This window comes from Chiloscyllium plagiosum, unplaced genomic scaffold (assembly GCF_037043375.1).
Source record: "Chiloscyllium plagiosum isolate Xiang-an unplaced genomic scaffold, Cpla_swu_hap1 HiC_scaffold_14, whole genome shotgun sequence".
NCBI classification, from domain to species: domain Eukaryota; kingdom Metazoa; phylum Chordata; class Chondrichthyes; order Orectolobiformes; family Hemiscylliidae; genus Chiloscyllium; species Chiloscyllium plagiosum.
In genome coordinates this window covers 66378682-66399323 of record NW_028270152.1, presented here as the reverse complement: position 1 = coordinate 66399323, position 20642 = coordinate 66378682, and the positions used below count along the sequence as shown (strand labels likewise).

Sequence of the window (20642 nt, the reverse complement as noted above, 5' to 3'; positions counted from 1 at the left end):
GTGTTCAGAGTACAAGGGAAATTACCTCTAGTTACTGGCACAGGTCTGAAATGTGAGCAATTAATCAACATTCCTTATTTTTGATTGTGGTTTCGGTGGATGTTTAAATGTGCATTTTAAGACATTTGCATTTCTGAAAATGGTAAGCTTCTCATTATTAATGTTTGTTTTTCTTTTTTTTCCTCTAGACTGTCTCTTTAAGCTATGCCCCATGAACCGATACTCTGCTCAGAAACAGTTCTGGAAAGCAGCTAAGCCTGGGGGCAATACAACTACAGATGCAGTGCTGCTCAATAAGCTACACGTAAGTAGAACATATAAAATATATTTGTATTGCCTTTTGGAAGCTGTGGGACTGATTTTAATATGCCAGCTCATTGCTCTAAATCAAGATTACAACAACTTGAGGGCTTTCATTTTTGCAGGGTATATTTTAAAAGGGATTTCAATTCAAAGGTTTGAATACAAAAATCCAAACATTGTAGAGTGTGATATTAAAAGATCATTGTATTGTCTGAGGGTCCAAATTCCTAAACAATAAGCAGGTACCTTCTGGCTAAACCATAAGCTGCCATGGCCCTGTTTTGAAAGTGTCCTGGCCAGTGCTCACTGCTCAGCCAGCACCACAGAAACACCTGAATGATCACTGTGGGAACTTGCTGTACACACGCTGGCTGCTACATCACCACTGTTACAACTGTGACAACACTCAGTGTCTTTAATTGACTGAAAAGTGCTTTGGGGGGGGGGAGGGTCCTGAGATTGTGAAATACACCATTTTTAGGGGAGGTGATGGCCTAGTGGTGTTATTGTTACACTATTAATCCAGAGATCCAACTCTGGGGGCACAGGTTCAAATCCTGTCACAGCAGATGGCAGAATTTGAATTCAATAAAAAGCTGGAATTAAGAGTCAATTGATGGCTATGAATCTATTGTTAGGAAAACCCCATCTGGTTCACTAATGTCCTTCAGCGAAGGAAACTGCCATTCTTGCCTGGCCTAGCCTACATGTGACTCCAGACCCACAGCAATGTGATGGATTCTTAACTACCTTCTGGGTGAGCAATATGTGTTGGCCAAGCAGCACCCCCATCCCGTGAATGAATAAACCAAAAAAATTTAAGTGCAAATGCTTTCTTGAGCAGCATCTTTTCCATCTTTCACAACTCTGTCAAAAATTCATCTGGAAATTACTGCAAACATTCCCACTCCTAATCAAATTGATTCAAATTAGAGGGTTCACTGGTTTATTGTGTTTAAATTGCGTGGTGATGGGGTGAGTTTGAGTTGTTTTGACATGCGCAGTTTTTAATGGATGGCTGGTCGATGAAGTGATAACTGAGACTGGTCAGCTCCAGCAGATTGTCCTTCTGAAGGTGCAAAGACATCACCAACCCTCCCACTCCACCACTGATCACAATTCATAACCACCATCACAGCACACCATTCCCCTTTTCCCAGTGGGAAGTTGTCTCCTCTTGGTGTCATGCTGATGATGACTCCTGCTCTCTACATCTTGATTTTGATTCTGATTGGCCAAGTCATTGACTGTATTTAAGACTGGTAAATAGGGTCTTGATTAGTCAGGGAATCAAGAGCAAAAGGTAGAAGGCAGAAGAATGGAGCTGAGAAGCATATTATCTAGTCTGAATGGTAAAGAAAAGTTGTACTTGGATTGTTGATTTCTCTACTTCCTGATGCTACCTGGCTTGCTGTGCTGTCTAGTCTCCTGGTCGACTTAGGATTCCAGCATCTGCAGCTTTTTTTTCCTCTAGATCGAATGGTGGAGCAGACCAAATGGGCTGAATGGTCTAATGCTGCTTCTATAGCTTATGGTCTCATGATTGGTTTATGCAATCAACAAATTGTTTCTGGGATTTCTTCAACCCCATCATCCCTTACTCCCCCATGCACTGCTTGAACAAAATAGTAGTATAAATACAAATCTCGATGAGTTTAAGTAAGTTGTTCACACATCATGTCATTTAAAGCAATCGCCTTCTGATTTTTTTTTAAATCCGTGATTGAAAGATAATTAAGAAACATTTTGGGCTTTACATCACTCTTGATATTCTCTTGTGCAATTTGACCACTCAAACTTTGAATGATTTCTTTGATTACATGCAGGAGTTTAGGAATTCTCCATGTGAGCATACACTATGCACTTTTCTCCTGAAAAGCAGTTAGTTTTCTCCTCACTTATGATGATCAGAAGTTACAGATGTAAGTTTCTCTAAAGAGCCAGCTTTTTGATGGCAATTGTATTCCATGTCAGGTGTGCCATAGATTTACCTGGGAATGCAGGTTGCTTTGCCAGTGATTGTTACAAAACACCAAATTTCCTTCTGGTCCTTTAAGTCTTGCTAACCTGTTCTGTGAAATGTCAATGCGAGTTCCAATTTTCTGTGCAAGTGGAAGCAAGAAAGCATTTTGAAATGTCTGGCATCGTGCAGTTAATGATGAGAAATGAAAATGTCTGCTGTCCCACATGTGTACTTCTGCTGGCACAGTAACCTCTTCCATAGTGTCCCCATACTTGTCTGCCTCCTACCTGCCCATCCCAGAAACATCTCCCACTATCTCTATGCACCTCTGCTTTTCAGACTGCACCTTTTCTCTCCCTTTTACGCTCTCTTGGGGGTGGACAGAATAAATGCTGGGTGCAGAAAAGATCAGCTTACCTCCTGAGCCCAAGGCCATGATTTTGTCTGACCAGTCCTTGTAATCTATTTTGTGAGGACGCAATAACCACAGGACCAGGTTACTGCTCCCAACCAAGGTTGTAAGCAGTTTGCAGTCCCACCTTCAAGATGATCTGTTTGGAACACCTTTCCAGTTGCTTACAGCTGGATGCATAACAATGAGCTCGAATTATCAGAGTAGTATCTGTTGTATTCATGAAGCAAGTAGCCATTGGAAAACAGCTAAGTGAAGAGTGAGAAAGAGACACCATGGATCAACTGGGAATGAATGGCAAGTGCAGGCCTTATTTGTGTGCCCATTCCCAAGAATGCTTTAAAAATTACGGATATAATTGTCCTTCATTAATACAGTAGGTTGAAAGCCTGGTGATTTAGTCAAGAGTCTTGTTCCGGCTTCTGGCTCAGCAGTAGTGTCCTTCTGCAGAATTCTTTGGGCAAGGTGAGAGCCTTCATTGATGTTCAGTAGTTTGGTCCTCGGCCTGCTAATCCCTCACTAACCCATCATACTCCTTTGGCTGATGGTGGGAATGTGAGTACAAAAACAAACCGAATGTTGTAGATTTTTTTTGTTTCAGAATTTCTCTTGCAATGACAGAACAAATATGTAGTTTGAAACATTCCCTGACCTTCCCCACTTCTACACACAAGCCAAGTCTACTAGCTGGGTTTGTACAAAGTGCATTTATTATCACCAGTGTGAGCAATTGGTGTGCAATTTTAAAACAAAAGGCTTCCCTGTTAATTTAATTGATGTACTATTGGATTAGCTTGACATTGCACTCAACAACCCTGTTGTATTTCGTATGTGAATGTGTGAACCTGTTAGCTCTCATTGATATCATTTCCTAAAAAAAACATCCTTGACTTCAAGCACTTATTTGTTTAGAGTTAATGGGGGAGATTTCATTCTCCTAGTAACTGAGAAGGGGAAGAGCAAACCTGTTGGAGAGGCAGAGTTCTGAAACATTGGAACAGGAACATCCCATTCTGCCCCAGAGTGTGTTTGACAAATTGGTTTGATTAATAGCTCTGCTTAGCTCCAATCCCTTTTTCGCCCCCCCTTTTGCTCTGTACCCTTTTGATCCCTTTACCTAGTGAAACATCAATCGAGCTCCAGTCAGGAGAATGAAAATTGAGTCAGTGTGCAGTGCTTTTGTTGAATTCCTGATTTTCACCACTTTTTTTTTTTGCTGGGGGAGCAAAATGCTTGCAGATTTCATTCCTCACTTGGTCTAGTTATAAGGTACTGCCACCTCGTTCTGAGAATTTGATTTGAGACTTCAAAAATAGGTAAGGTGAACAAAGAAGTACTGTTCCCATCAGCTGACCCAGATGACAAAATGTTAGGGTTTTGGGCAAGATTGCAAAACAAATACGAGGCTACACGTGTTTCACAAGGCTAGTGATAGTGACCTGAGACTTGCTACCTATGATGGTGATGGAAGAGATTGTCTAAGATTCCAAAATGAAATCAGATGTGCCCTTGGGGGGAAATAAACCCCAACGACAGAGAGTTGGGAAAGGGGACAGACTGGATAGTTGGAGCATCAAGTGTGGTGCTGGAAAAGCATAGTCGGTCAGCAGCATCCGAGGAGCAGGAGAATTGGAGAGCTGATATGGACTCAATAGACCAGATATCATTTTTTATGATGAGAGTGAGATACCAGAGGCAAAAAAAATCTATCTCCCCAATAAAATGATTTGTGTCTTAAACATTTCAACTGGATCACCCCTAAGCCATCTAACCTCTTAGGCAGTTTCAATTGGAAACTGGATATGTCAGTGCTTTTTGTTCCAAATAAAATCCATCAGTGGAAGTTTTGTTTATAAGCAGACTTTTTATTCCGCGTTTGTAAGAGTCAGATTTTATGCCTGTGACCTATTGACACCACAGCTTCTCCTCCTCTCTATCAAAAGTACAAAAGAAATTCGCCCTGACTGGGAAAGCTAAAGACCGTAACGAAACTGGAGACTTTGACTAGAGGGTATCAGTGTTCCGATTGCTGTACCCCTGCTTGCTTTGTGTATTTCAATTTGAGTGTTTGCACTGCGTTTCAATAAACTTTACAATCTTGTTCAAGAATGTCTTGATACTCTACCCACTGTTTGTACTGAAGCACATCAGCTGCGGTCTCATAATCTTGGAGGATTTCCCGTTGCTGTCAGAAAATAAATATTCAAGAACAGATCGACTTTTCCAAGAACATGTTATGACTAATTATCTTGGTTGGCAAAGATATTGACTTTTTAAAATTTGGGATAATTTCAGTACTGATGCTGATTTACATAGTGCATGCTGCTTTTAAAGTCTAAATCAAATTTTTGTTTTAATCTGTTGAGGGTTAGGAGAGGATCTATCCTGTCTGGTTCATTTGTCCTCTTTGGTTACAAACAGTCATAGTCATACCCTTCAGTCGAACAAGTTCCAGGCCAACCATAATCCCAAAATAAACTAGCTTGTACATCCCTCCAAACATTTTTTTTAAGATGGAGATTCCCTACAGTGTGGAAACAGGCCCTTTTGGCCCAACCAGTCCACACCGATCCTCCGAAGAGTAACCCACCCAGACCTATTTCCCTCTGACTAATTTCTCGTTAAAATTATCCAAATGGCTTTTAAATGTTGTAAGTCTACCTGTGTCCACCATTTCCTCTAAGTTCATTCCACACATGAACCACTCCTAAACTCTTAAAAATTGCTCCTTGGGTCTTTTTTTATTAAAAAAAAACCTTCCACTTCCCTCATTAAAAAATAAGTCCCGTAGTCTTGAAATCCCACACCCTAGGGAAAAGACACCTGCCATTCACCTTATCCATACCACTCATGATTTATAAACTGTCAGGTCACCCCTCAATCTCCTATGTTCCAGTGAAGAGAGTCCCAACCTATCCAACTGCTGCTTATAACTCAAATCTTCCGTTCCCAGCAACATCCTAGTAAATCTTTTCTGAACCATCTCCAGCTTAATAATATCCTTCCTATAATACAAGGTGACCAGAACTGGACACAGTAGTCCAGAAGAGGCCTCAGCAACATGTTGAGTTTCTACAGAAAGTCCCAACTCCTGTCCCCTAAGGCCTGAGCAATGAAGACAAGCCTGCCAAACGGCACCTTAACCTTGTCTACACTTAATGCAAACCCCGAAGTCTCGGTTCTACAATGCTAACTAAGGCCCAATGTTAACTTGCACCGCACTACTCACTGGTACATAATGTGAGGTCATACATCCATAGGCTAATCCAACATGTGCAGTTTTTACTTTTAATAATCTCTAGTTGTGACTGCACATTGTGCAGTAAGAATACTTACCTGTGCTCTCCAAATGGGGAAGTCAGAAGGGCAGATCCTGCAGTGCCATGCTTTTCTGTGGCTATAGAATGTCACTTAGTGGTTTTGCAGATTTATTTATGTAGGTGAATTTCAGTTGACCACCTTTTGGGCTTTGTTCGCATGATTCCATCAAGCTTCCAGCCAATACTGGGATTTAAATAGTTCTTTCCCTGTTGGAGACAGCCCCCACCATCACCACTAGCACCACCCCACCTTCCAAAATCGAGAAATTTTGGTAACTTGGGCTAAACCCTGACTGGAGATTTATTCTGAAACTGTCAATGTAACTCAAGATTAGGTTCTGTCTGCACAGTGCACAGCTGTGTACATTGCAGTACAGCTCCAGACTGAAGGATGATATTGCCCTTTGATGTTGGAATTTGGGGCAAGGTTTATCTTTGCATTCCAACAGTACTATCGCCTGACCAGCTTGAACTCTTGCTAGTGTAAGGAGCTTAATAGTGTTGCTGTTAAAGGGGTGATTGACTGTTGAAGCAGTGGTGTGCTGTTCAGGTTTGCAAAAGGAATTCAGATGAAATGTTTACTCCCAGCACATTTGGGAGCTGAGCCCTGGCTTTTATTCACCCTTTTTATGTGTAAAGAATAATACAGTGACGTTTGAGAGAGGAATACATGAAGAGATTCCTATTGAACTGACTGTCTTACATTGTAGGAACTTGGTGTGAGCAAATAGACTGTGTTTCCAACCCTTGCAGCGGTGACTACGCTTTAAAAATACTGCAGGAGCTGGGAAAGGTTTTGGCACATCATGTCACCACATCCCCACAAATTTTGTATACCAGTGAAATTGTCACTGGACAAACTATCCAGAACGCCTGACTTCTCATCTGGGGGCAAGAGTTTGAATTCCACTGTGGTAGTTTGTGAAAGTTTTCAATTGAATAAAAGAAATTGAATGGAAACAAAAAACTAGTCTCAAGGCAACCATGTAACCACTCTCTCAATTTATAAACTGAGGACTGGAAAGCTTTTAAAGAACAACAGAGGATAACTAAGAAGGAAATACACAGAAAAAATGAGATATGAAGGTAAACTGGCCAAAAATATAAAGGAGGACAGTAAAAGCTTTGTTAGGTATGTGAAAGGAAAGAAAATGGTGATGACTAAAATTGGGCCCTTGAAGACAAACGGGTGAATATATTACGGGGAACAAAAATGGCAGAAGAGTTGAATTGGTACTTCAGATCTGTGTTCACTGGGGAAGACACAAGCAATCTCCCTGAGGTAACAATGGCTGAAGGACCTGAACTTAAGGGAATTTATATTTGCCAGGAAATGGTGTTGGAGAGACTGATCAGCCTTCAGATATAAAAGTCCCCGGGACCTGATGGTCTACATCCCAAGGTACTGAAGGGGGTGGCTCTAGAAATCGTGGATGCATTGGTGATCATTTTCCAATATTCTATAGATTCAGGATCAGTTCCTGTAGATTGGAGGGTGGCTAATGTTGTCCCACTTTTTAGGAACGGTGGGAGAGAGAAAGCAGGAAATTATAGACCAGTTAGTCTGACCTCAGTGGTGGGAAAGATGCTGGAGTCAATTAAAAAGGATGAAATTACGACACATTTGGATAGTTGTAACAGGATAGGTCAGAGTCAGCATGGATTTATGAAGGAGAAATCATGCTTGACTAATCTTCTGGATTTTCTTTGAGGATGTAACTCTGAAGATGGACAAGGGAGATTCAGTGGATGTAGTGTACCTGGACTTTCAGAAAGCCTTTGATAAAGTCCCACATAGGAGGTTAGTGAGCAAAATACTGACTTGGATTGAACATTGGTTGGCTGACCAGAAACAAAGTAGTGATAAATGGCTCCCTTTCAGAATGGCAGGTGGTGACCAGTGGGGTACTGCAGGGATCAGTGCTGGGACCACAGCTTTTTACAATATACATTAATGATGGTATTAAAAGTAATATTAGCAAATTTGCTAATGATACAAAGCTGGGTGGCAGGGTGAAATGTTAGGAGATTACAGGGTGACCTGGACAGGCTAGGTGAGTGGACTCATGCATGGTAGGTGCAGTTTAATGTGGATAAATGTGTGGTTATCCACTTAGGCAGATTACTACCTAAATGGAGTCAAGTTAGGTAAAGGGGCAGTAGAACGAGATCTAGGTGTTCTTGTACATCAGTCAATGAAAGCAAATATGCAGGTACAGCAGGCAGTGAAGAAAGCTAGTAGCATGCTGGCCTTCATAAGAGGAATTGAGTAAAGAAGCAAAGGGGTTCTTCAGCTGTACAGGGCCCTGGTGAGACCGCACCTGGAATATTGTGTGCAGTTTTGGCCTCCAAATTTGAGGAAAGACATGCTGGCTATTCAGGGGATGCAGCGTAGGTTCACGAGGTCAATTCCTGGAATGGCGGGACTATCTTATTGAAAGATTGGAGCGACTGGGCTTGTATACCCTTGAGTTTAGAAGGCTGAGAGGGGATCTGATTGAGACGTATAAGATTATTAAAGGATTGGACACTCTGGAGGCAGGAAACATGTTTCTGCTGATGGGTGAGTCCCGAACCAGAGGACAGAGTTTAAAAATAAGGGGTAGGCCATTTAGAACAGAGTTGAGGAGAAACGTCTTCACCCAGAGAGTGGTGAGTGGTGTGGAATGCTCTGCCCCAGAAGGCAGTGGAGGCCAAGTCTCTGGATACTTTCAAGAAAGAGTTCATAAGGATAGTGGAATCAAGGGTTATGGGGATAAGGCAGGAACAGGATACTGATTGAGGATGATCAGCCATGATCATAATGAATGGTGGTGCTGGCTCAAAGGGCAGAATGGCCTACTCCTGCACCTATTGTCTATATAAAAATATCCAATCTATATCCAATCTGGATCGCTAATGTCCTTTTCAGAAGGAAGTATGCCACCTTTTACCTGGTCTGGCCTACATGTGACTCCTGACCCACAGCAGTATGAATGTTGCTGTTAAGTAAGAAGGTGCAATAAATGCTGGCTAGCCAGCAACATCCAGGTCCCATCAACAGATTTGTTTTAAAAATGATAATTTGCAGCTGTGGAAGGGAATGTCTGTACATGTTTATATGGACTTCCAGAAAGCATTTGATAAAGTACCTAAGGGTTGAAATGTATGGATTTGAAGGTAAATTACAGACTTTGTTGTGAAATTAGCTGAGCCCAGCAGAGTAGGGATAATGGGAACTCTCACTGATAGGATGTGACTCATCATGTCCTTCACAACTCAAAGTTGGGGACACGTCTCTTTGCCATATTTTTATTCAAAGCTCACAAGATGGAATATAAAACGCATTCCTAACCTTAATGATGACCCCTAAAAGTATGACATTTTAAGTAGGGGAGATGGAACCATAAGATTTAAAAGCATGTTTGATTGTTGAAGTGAATGAGCAAAGTTGAGGAAAACGGACTTGTCGAAGCAAGGTTTACAGCAAAGGAGACTGGAGGGTTCATCCAATTGGTGCTGGCTCTCGACAAGAGCAATGTGATTCATCCCTCTACCCTGGCTGTAGTCCTGCAAGTTTTTTGTTTCCTTGGTTTTACAGTTCCTTTTTATTTGTTTTGAAAGCTATAATGGAATCTACCTCCATCACATAGACGTGTTCCAAATCCGAACCACTGAGATTAAAAGCCCCTTTTCCTCCTGTTACCTCTAACCTGTGTTTGGAAGCTCATTGCAGGGTCAGTTATGGTATTAAGGTTGAGAACAGTTTGATTTACCCTCATACGGTTGCCAGGGAGAGGAGCAGTAGCTAGGAAGTGGCATTTGCAGCACTTAGAAAAATGAAGGCTTTTGCCTTCCCCAAAGTGAATTGGAGGGAATTGCTCTTCATCTAGTACTGGGTGCCAGGTAATTTAGCAGCAATGGAGGAGTTGAGATATGGTGTGGGAGAACTGAATGTTTGTAAGCAAACTAATATTGTGCTTTTGGATGATATCACTTAAGTGCAGCATGTCGCTGAGAAGGTGGAGAGGTCTATAGATAGAAGCACACATGACAGTGTGGAAATCGAACTCGTTGATGCCAATATTCTGGCTAGAAGTTAGCAGTGCAAGATTTTTGTGATAGGACCTTTTTTTAATTTTGGGGAAATATGAGTCGATCATGTGATTTGTTCTGAATCTTTGTGACGACACGTGAAGGGGTGACAGTAGTCTAGTAGTAAGGTCACCAGATGAGTAATCTAGAATCTTAGGCTAACGTTCTGAGAACATGAGTTTGAATCCTACCACAGCAGAGGATGAAATCTAAATTCAATAAGAAATGGAAATCAAGGGCAAATGGCAATAAGAAATAATTGTTGTAAAAACCCTGTCTGGTTCTCTAATATACCATCCTCGCCCAATCTGACCTACGTGATTCCAGACCACAGCAGTGGGTCCGACATAATGATTGATTCTTAACTGGTCTCTGTGTGATTTGGATGATGGGCCATAAATGTTAGCCCAGCCAGCAATGCCCACATCACAGCAAATGAAGAATAAGGCCTGTGTGTTGAAGGGAGCCCCAGATCATTTAGTTTCATAAACATCTTGCATTGTTTTGCCATAAAAAGATGTCATCGAGAGTGTAGTGCTGGAAAAGCACAGCAGGTCAGGCAGCATCCGAGGAGCCGAAGAATTGATGTTTCGGGCATAAAGCCTTCATCAGGAATGAGGCATATAAATGCTGACCAGGGTTGCTGTATTTGCAGTGGATTGTCTGTTATTTTCCAAGTCTTAAAGTATTGAGAATGCAAGTTTTGTAAACAGTTTGGCCTTAAACAGTCTGGGAATCTAGATGATAGCAAATTAGCATTTGTACCTGGAGACAATGGCATGCGAATTACATGGGCCTTGAGATGGAGTTTGAGTGGGGCAGAGTCTATAGGAAGCCATTGTAGGTTGCACATTTTCCTTTAATATAATTAATTAAAGCTTGCAGGTAGGGGTAGTTTACAAGGATCCGAGAGAGGGGCAGCAATTCACAGAAGATGTAGGTAGGAGCTTAGACTTCAATTGAAGAGGCTGACATAATGAGAGCTTTTATAAAAAAAAAAGCTGGAAAATTTTAACTGAACTTCTGTAACTGGGAGGAATCTCCAGGGTATCCAACAATGAAGGCCAGTTCAGGGATTAGAAGTTTTCCAGCTGGAAAAAGGAAGAACAAGGAGTTAAGCTTTTTGGATTGGTTTGTGGAGAACAAGCTGTCCTCCTGAGGACCATAAATGATAACTGCAGCAGTGGGTTTTTTGATTGGGATCTATTCTGTTGTTTGGCATATAAATTGCCTCTTGAAATGTTTAATGCACTTTTTTTGGTTGTTATGGTAACCTTAACATTTGATATTGTAAGATCCTTTCAGTCAGTCACTGTTACTTTGAGATCAATCACTTTTAAAGAGAAATTCAATGGGGCTCAATTTGTAGCAGTAAGAGTGTTGGACCCAGGATGTGGTCACTTATGTCAAAGGTGGTGAAATAGGTCACCTTGCTGTGGAGTTGGGATTTTGTAAGTGAAGTGGGGGACTGTCACTCCCAACCAAGGGAGCTCTGAGTGAACAAAGATATTCAGGTATGCGATTGATATGTGGAAATAACAAGACCACATGAGATGACCAGGTGAAACAGGTAGCCTGAAATTAGTTAGGGGGCAAAGGAAAAATCATGCCTATGCTTGGCCATAGTAATAATCTCAATCATGTTTTATAATTAACTTGGTATAAAGATTGATTCATGGTAGCGATGGCAAATCTCAAGTTAATTTATGGCCTGGAAAATAGCTTAACTTGATATTTCTTGGTTGGGGCATCTGAAAAGAAATTGTCACAAGTTGATGGTGAATTAGTTCACAGTGTGATTTAAGCTACCTTTTAATTATGTGCAGCAAAGAAAAATAGACTGTTCTGGTTGCCCTGCTGTAGGAAGGATATTATCAAATTGATTTACAAGGATGTTGCTTGGATTGGAGGGTTTGAGTTATGCTGAATAGGCTGGGACCTTTATCACTGAAGCGTAGGAGGTTGAGGGGTGACTTCCTGAAGGGGCATACATAAGGTGAATAGTAAAGGTCTTTTTCCTAGGGTTAGGGAGCTGAAAACTAGAGGTCATAATTTTAAGGTGCGAGGAGAAAGATTTAAAAGGGACTGGGGGCAACTTTTTTCTCAGAGGGTGGTTCATATGTGGAATGAACTGCCTGAGGAAGTGGTGGATGCAGGTACAGTTACAATTGGAAGACATTTGGACAGCTAAATGAATAAGAAATGTTTAGAGGGATATGGTCCAAGTGCAGGCAAATGGGGAACTTTGGCATGGACGAGTTGGATGGAAGGCTTCTGTTTGTGCACTGAATGATTATCTCTGAGACGTGTCATATTGGACTTGAAATGTTGACACACTCCCTGTCCACAGCTACTCTAGACTGGTTAAGTTTCCCCAGTTCCTTTTTTTATTTCCACTCTCCAGCACCCACAGTATTTATCTTTTATTTAATTATTGGGATATCACTGAATATTGGAACATGGAAAGCAGGCAACACAGTTGACAGGATAATGTCATTTGAGAGCTTACTGAAAGATCTTGTAAGTGCTACACTGTCATGTAGACATTAAAATTCTGGAAAGGCTGAATAGGTCAGGCACACCTGGTGAGAGAAACAGTTGATCAGTCATCAGAACTGGAAATGGGTTGAAATATAATCAGTTTGCAGCAAGTGGGAGTGTGAGGCAGGTAACTGGAGGTGACACACGGTGATGGGAGGGCAAGAGAAATTAAAGGACTTGGGGTTGATGGTGTAAGACCAACAAATGGGTCAAAGGACAAGTAAAGAAACATAAGATGTACCCAGCTGGTGAATGTGCAACTATCAGGATTCTGAAGAGGAAAAAACAAAAGATTTTAAAAATCAGACCAGCGATGTGGGTCTGGGGTGGGGGGCACTGGAGTAAAGCAAGCCAATATCTTTGTCGATAAGGGTTGGGGTGAGGGGGGGGGAAATTGGTAAGCAGTCATTGCTGTTGCTTGTGAATCAGTAACCTGTCAGAATGTTAGGATAAGTGAAAGGAAGATTAAAATATTTGTTACACAAATAATAAATAGCTGTTGGAATCTCAAATGTGAAATGTGTTTGCTTAAGTGGCTACTAAATGTTGAAGGTGAATTGACCACTGTATTTGAAGGAGTTAAATGTTGGGAAAATATTGAAAGGTGTAGAGAATGATCAGAAGCTCGATTTGCGAAGTTAGCACAGGTATACTGGGCCTACACTTGAATTGCAGCCTGTTGTCTGTCCCAAGATGGAGAGTCTTTAAGAGGGAGGTGTTGCTATTACTGGGTAAGTACTGCTCTCACTCCTGCTCTTCCATGGCTCAACCAAAGTAGGAACAGGGGGAATAGAACTGTACTTTTAACTCTCCCACCAGCAGCCTGTCTGTTACAGTACCCCAAACTTTTTCACTCACCTTGAATTTAGATTGTGTCCTTTTGTATATTGATGGACAGTGACCTCTACTGGGAATAATTTGTGTTGCACAATGATTTTGTTAGTATTTCTGTTCCTGTGACTTTGTTAAAACATCAGAATTTGGTGATTGTTGTCGAAGATTTCCTGGTCCTCCGATTGGATATCCAGTTTCTCAAGCTATTCCAGAAATGCTTCTGGACCCTTGTGGAAATCCCAAAGCACTTTGATGTTGACATTTCCCAGGTAATTCCTCTGCTCCTTTGAAGGTTCAACTTTGGTTTGGAGTTTGGAGTGAGACTCTGGTTCAAACTTAGTTACCTGGAAAGCTACCCAGTCAATGTCTGACATAAACCACCTTGTCTAATTCCTAGGTTGATATACAACAGCGTACCCCAACTCCTCCTGAACCTAGCTGACCTGACCATCCAATGTCCCCATGTGTGTCACCTTATCATTTAGCTCATTCATCCTACTCTGTCTTGTATGCTCATTCACCAACACATTGAAAAGCTGCTTAAATGTTTTGAAGGGACAGCACAGATCATCCACAACCAACTTTCTTGAACTTTTCATGTGGACGCACTGGTTACAAAGGCCCAACAACATTCCTCCTTCCTCCAAGCAGCTGAGGAAAATTGACCTTTGCCAACTTTTATAGATGCGCCATTGAGAGCATACTTTCTGGATGTGTCTCTACCTGGTATGGCAACTGCACCATTCAAGATCGGAGATGGTTAGAGAGTAGTGAACTCCGCCAAGACAACCACAAAGGCCAACCTCCCATCTATAGAATCCATCTACCAGGCCCGCTGTCAAGGAAAGGCCGCCAGCATTCTCAAAGATCCATCCCATCCTTCCAATGTTTCTCTCCAACCTCCTCCATCGGGAGAAGGTACAGAAGCCTGCACACCAGCCGGCTTTGCAACAGTTTCTACCCGACTGTTGTTAGAATACTGAATGGACACTCAAACTCTTAACATTCACCTGTACCTGTTTTTGTTTTGCCGCTGTTTACTCATTGTATACTTATCTATGCTGCTTAACCCCTCGATCTGCTTGTATTGCTTGTAAGACAATGCTTTTCACTGTGCCTCTGTACACGTGACATTCAATTCCATTCGAGCTTCTCCAGACATTGCTGAATGAAGACTTACCTGAATACACAAGCCGATGCTATTGAAAGGCTTGTCTCGACCAGATCTAGAAAGAGCACTTTGATGGAAGCACACTTCGCATTTCTGAAGAGGTGAAGTTCTGAAACTGTAGCCAAAAATTTGGGGCTCAAGTGTAGGAAGGGAACAGCAATCGGGTGGTGACTGAAGCCTGAATCGCAACATGTTGGTAAACTTGGATCCCAATAAGTTTTCATCCTGGAGAGCTGAGCACTCAATCTTTGACAAACAAGTCTAGGTTTGTAACTGAAGAACAATTCCAAGAAACCGAAGACCAATGTCAATAGGGGAACGTATTACACTTCCTTCGTTAATCAATAAGAATCTGTAGGATAAGACCACAAACCATTGCATCCCTTGCCTGGTTGATACTTGTGTTAGCAGGTCTCTGCTCATATTTCAGACCTGCCTGCTGGACTGAGACACAATAGTGGGGAAGGCTTTCTTTTATAAATACTCACTTCCACGAGGTGAGAGAGAAAGATCCCGAGTCCCAATGAGAAGCAGAATTCTGTTTTATGAAGATTTTTTTTCCCCACACTCCAGAGTGACCAATCTCATGAAATTGGGGACCTGTTATTTAACTCCAGAGCTGCACAATATAACGTATGGCAGGAGAATGTGCCAATTCACCTACATCCACAGTTCAGTCTGATTTGAAAGTTTCCTATTGATCCATGACCATATCCATTACCTACACACGTTATTGGGTGCGATCACTAATGTTACTGGATCAAATGAAAATTCCAGAATGTTAAAGTTCAAATTACACAATGGTGTTTTGAGAATTTGAGCGCTTTTTTTTGAAAAGGTTCCAAATGTTTGGTAACAATAACTGCTGTCTGCAAAATGGATCACAAAGCTGTTTAATTGCTGTAATACGCTATTTGGTCCCCCAGTGCTACCCTGGGGAGGAAATGACCCATTCTATGGGACTCTCCTTCCACAGGAATGCAGTCAACTCTTGACTGCTTCTCTTTATTTCAAAGGGTCACACCACCATCTTCTCAGTGTCCACTAGAAATGTTCAATATATATATACAAACTGCAGGAAATCAAATGCATGTGCTGTTAATGAATTTTCCTTCAAGGTTCTTCCTGCTGGTACAGGTGTTTGGTAGCCTTAGGCAGACAAAATGCATCTTACAATTTTCAATACATTGCATCCCTTTTCCTTAGTGTATGAGAGTGAGTGAGTGTTTCCATGTTTCATTTTTAAAAGTAGAAGCACAACTTGAAATATAAACACAACATTTGGTAGGGAAGGTATTGGAGAAGTCTAAAGGAGAAAATTAACCTCCACTTAGTCAGGCAAGGTTTGATCAGGGATAGTCACCATGGCCTCCCTCTGACAAAGCCATGTCTAACCAATTTGATTTGAATTTTTTTTGTGGTGATGCAGTGGGCATGAGTGAAGTGCAGTTGATGTAGCTTCTATGGATTTCAGCAAAGCTTTTGACCAGGTATGACATCAAACTGATAGGGAAGCTATAAAAGCGCATTGGGTACAGAGTAACTTGGCAAGTTGGATCCAAAAATGGCTAAATGGTAGGAGACAGTTTGTGGTTGTCAAAGGCTGAGTGTATGACGAGAGTCCATTGTCCAGTGGCACACCAAGGATCCGTGCTGTGTCCCTTGTTTATGACAGAATTGAACAATATCATGAGAACGTGGGTAGGATGCTAAGTTAGTTTGCGGCTGACACCGATTCGTTGGGTAGTTGACAGTGAGAAAGAAGATCTTCAGGTTACAGGACAATAGAAATAGATTGGTCAGTTGGGCAGATCAGTGGCGTGTGGAATTTAACCCTAATGCATAAAAGGTGATATGCTTTGGATGAAGTACCAAAAGATGGGAATACTCGAATGAATGGTAGGCTGCTGGGAAGCTCAACAGCAGAAGGATCTTTGGGTGCTTGTCCATATATCTCTGAAGGTGACGGGACAGTGTAATAGGCTTATGGCATAGATTATAAGAGCAAGAAGTTATGTTATAGCTAGACAGGACTTTGCTTAGGCCAGAGCTGAGGAACTGTGTGCTGCTCTGGTCACTGTCTTAGAGGGAGGATGTGGTTTTACTGGAGGCACTGCAGGGGAGTTTCACCCAAGATGTTGCCTGGGATGGAGCTTGGGTTGTTTTCTTCAGAGCAGAGAAGGCTGAGAGGATTCTAATTGAGGTGTAAAAGATAGAGAATGGATAAAAAAGCTGTTTCCACTCGAATGAAGGCCATTGAAAAGGGGACCCAATTTTAAGGTGAAAGGTTTAGAGGGGATTTGAGGAACAAGTGTTTTCACCAAGACTTTGGGAATCTGGAATGCACTGCCTGGAGGGTAGTAGAGGTGTGAAATTTCTCAACCTTTTGTTTTTAAAACAAAAATGTATTTGGATGAGCAACAGAAATGTAACATTCAAGGCCATAGGCCAAATGCTGGAAAGTGAGACTAGTGTAGACTTGGAATAGTTTTTGACTGAGCAGACTGGAGGGACCTTCTCCATGTTTGTATGACCTGTGATTCAGCTTTCCCTGTATCGTTGTTACGTATTCTAAGCTTTGAGTTAATTTATTCATGCACTGACGGAGATGAAAGATTTGCTCTCCAACTGAGAATATTTTTGTTTTAGGTCGATGTCAGTTAGGGTATTGTTTTCTTCCCAACATGATGGTTTAATTTCACAAGTACTTTATCTCCTGGCTTTACCAGTGCAGCACTGAATATCATGATTTACTTTGTGTTTACTCTCTCATGTGATCCTTCGAATCTCCATTACAGTTGTGAGCATGTTGATCATTAGTTCCACAGGAAGACAGGTGTGCATGCCTGTGCAAATATGAGTGTAACTGGAGGCTTTCTAGTGGCTGAGCCAGAAACTCTAATGGCAAAGGGATCAGTACAGCTCTTGTTTTCACATGTCGCTCTGAGCTGTAGCCACTTGTCACATTTTTCAAAGTAGGGATAAATCTCATGATTTCTCTATTATCTCTTGGTTGATGGGTTGTGAATTATTTATTAAGGGGTCCCAGGTAGTTGGCAGACTTTCTGCCCTTATTGGTGTTGCTCATTGTCACTTTTGACTTTTTTTTTTCTTCAAAGGAACTCCGACAAAGTGCCAATCTGGTCAAGCTTTGGGATGGGCTGCGTTTGTTGAAGTTGATGTAACTATTTTTATGGCTGAGAATCTGCTGTAATCATCAGTAACGACAAACCGGTGTTTACCAGTCCGCCAAATTAAAACTTCTACTCATGTCTTGGGAATAGTTCAGACATGGTGAGATGATCAGAAAGATTTGACATTGTTTGTGATGTGTCAAATGGTGACTAGAGTGTTAACATGCTCCAATTCCTAGAACTGTATCTTTCCCCTGAGGAGTAGTTTAGTTTTGACAATTCGCTGGTGACCTTTATAAACGACACTGATTAAGTGTTCCCTCAATGATCATGTAATGAGAATGTGATCACAGTTGGAACCACATTAGCTCATTTTGAGCTTGAACTTGTGTGCGAATGATGCTATTTGTAGGTGCTATCTTGATTGTGGTCTTTCCAGTTTGATAATTGCACACCCTTCATACGTAGTAACAATGCCTCATCTTATTAGGTTGCCACTTTGTCGGCTAAATTTAGCACTGGTTTTTGATTTGTACAATTATGATGTACGTTTTCCTCCGTTTTGGCAACAGATGTCGTGAAAGAGTCTGGATTGGGTTTGTCTGCTGATACTCAACATACAATGTTTACTTTTATAATTTGAGTATCCAATGCTCTAACTTGATGTGTGGTTTACCATGTGTATTCATAGACTTTGTGGTCTGATCAGTGATCAATTTGTACTACTTGTAGCCTACTTGCCATCACAATGATTGATAGGTGGCCTGCCTTGTCTTTGTGCACAAGAACTGCATGGAAGTCAACCTGGCTTGCATCATGTTTTCTCGCAGTCAGAAACAGGTATTTTTTTTTCTTTTGCAATTTGCTAGTAACTGTCACTTTATCTGAAAAATGTGTTGCTGGAAAAGCGCAGCAGGTCAGGCAGCATCCAAGGAGCAGGAGAATCGACGTTTCGGGCATAAGCCCTTCTTCAAGAATGAGGAGGGTGTGCCAAGCAGGCTAAGATAAAAGGTATGGAGGAAGGACTTGGGGGAGGGGCGTTGGGAATGCGATAGGTGGAAGGAGGTTAAGGGGAGGGTGATAGGCCGGAGAGGGGCTGGGGGCAGAGAGGTTGGGCAGAAGATTGCAGGTCAAGAAGGCAGGGCTGATTCCGCGCGTTGGGACTGAGATAGGGTGGGGGGAGGGGAAATGAGGAAGCTGGAGAAATCTGCATTCATCCCTTGTGGCTGGAGGGTTCCCAGGCAGAAGATGAGGCGCTCTTCCTCCAGGTGTCGTGTTGCCATGGTCTGGCGATGGAGGAGTCCAAGGACCTGCATGTCCTTGGTGGAGTGGGAGGGGGAGTTAAAAAGTGTTCAACCACAGGGCGGTTGGGTTGGTTGGTCCGGGTGTCCCAGAGGTGATCTCTGAAATGTTCCGTAAGTAGGCGGCCTGTCTCCCCAATGTAGAGGCGGCCACATCGGGTGTAGCGGATGGAGGTGCAGGTGAATTTGTGATGGATATGGAAGGATCCCTTGGGGGGGAGTGAGGGGGAGGTGTGGGCGCAAGTTTTGCATTTCTTGCGGTTGCAGGGGAAGGTGCTGGGAGTGGAGGTTGGGTTGGTGGGGGGTGTGGACCTGATGAGGGAGTCGTGGAGGGAGTGTTCTTTCTGGAACGCTGATGGGGGAGGGGAGGGAAATATATCCTTGGTGTTGGGGTCTGTTTGGAGGTGGCGGAAATGACGAAGGATGATACGATGTATCTGGAGGTGGTGGGGTGGTAGGTGAGGACCAGTGGGGTTGTATCATGGTGGCGATTGGAGGGGCGGGGTACTAGGGCGGAGGAGCGGGAAGTGGAGGAGATGCAGTGGAGAGCATCATCAACCACGTCTGAGGGGAAATTGCAGTCCTTGAAGGAGATCATCTGGGTTGGAGTTGGTCCTCCTGGGAGCAGATGCGGCAGGGGCGAAGGAATTGTGAATATGGGATTGCATTTTTACAGGGGACAGGGTAGGAGGAGGTATAATCGAGGTAGCTGTGGGTGTCTGTAGATTTATCGTAAATGTCAGTGTTGAGTCGGTCGGTGGAAGAACTGTTCAACCTCCTCGTGGGAGCATGAGGTAGTGCCGATATAGTCATTGCTGTAGCTACACTGGCACCACTTCCCCACCTTTTTCCTCCACTACATCGATGACTGTATCAGCGCTACCTCATGCTCCCACGAGGTTGAACAGTTCATCCACTTTACTCACACCTTCCACCCCGACCTCAAAATTACCTGGACTGTCTCAGACTCCTCCCTCCCCTTCCTAGACACCTCCATTTCTATCTCGTGCGACCTCTCCCCCTCCCACTCTGCTGAGGACATACAGGTCCTTGGCCTCCTCTGTCGCCAGACCATGGCAACACAACATCTGGAGGAAGAGCACCTCTTTTTCCACCTAGGAACCCTCCAACCACATGGGATGAGTGCAGATTTCTCCAGCTTCCTCATTTCCCCTCCCCCCACCTTATCTCAGTCCCAACCCTCTGGCTCAGCCCTGCCTTCTTGACCTGCAATCTTCTTTCCGGCCTATCACCCTCACCTTAACCTCCTTCCACCTATTGCACCTAGGGCGGCACGGTGGCACAGTGGTTAGCACTGCTGCCTCACAGCGCCAGAGACCCGGGTTCAATTCCCACCTCAGGCAACTGACTGTGTGGAGTTTGCACATTCTCCCCGTGTCTGCGTGGGTTTCCTCCGGGTGCTCCGGTTTCCTCCCACAGTCCAAAGATGTGCAGGTCAGGTGAATTGACCATGCTAAATTGCCCGTAGTGTTAGGTAAGGGGTAAATGTAGGGGTATGGGTGGGTTACGCTTCGGCGGGACGGTGTGGACTTGTTGGGCCGAAGGGCCTGTTTCCACACTGTAATGTA

General features: G+C 42.9%; 1 protein-coding gene across 1 annotated transcript in view; it reads left to right on the top strand.

Annotated features, from left to right (window-relative positions):
- Positions 1–20642, top strand: part of LOC148147980 (inositol 1,4,5-trisphosphate-gated calcium channel ITPR1-like) — a 211736-nt gene that overhangs the window by 129292 nt on the left and 61802 nt on the right. The window contains exon 4 of the mRNA XM_087994501.1: positions 189–304. Within this exon, the coding sequence (XP_087850627.1) occupies positions 189–304 (116 nt within the window). The remainder of the gene's footprint in view (positions 1–188; positions 305–20642) is intronic.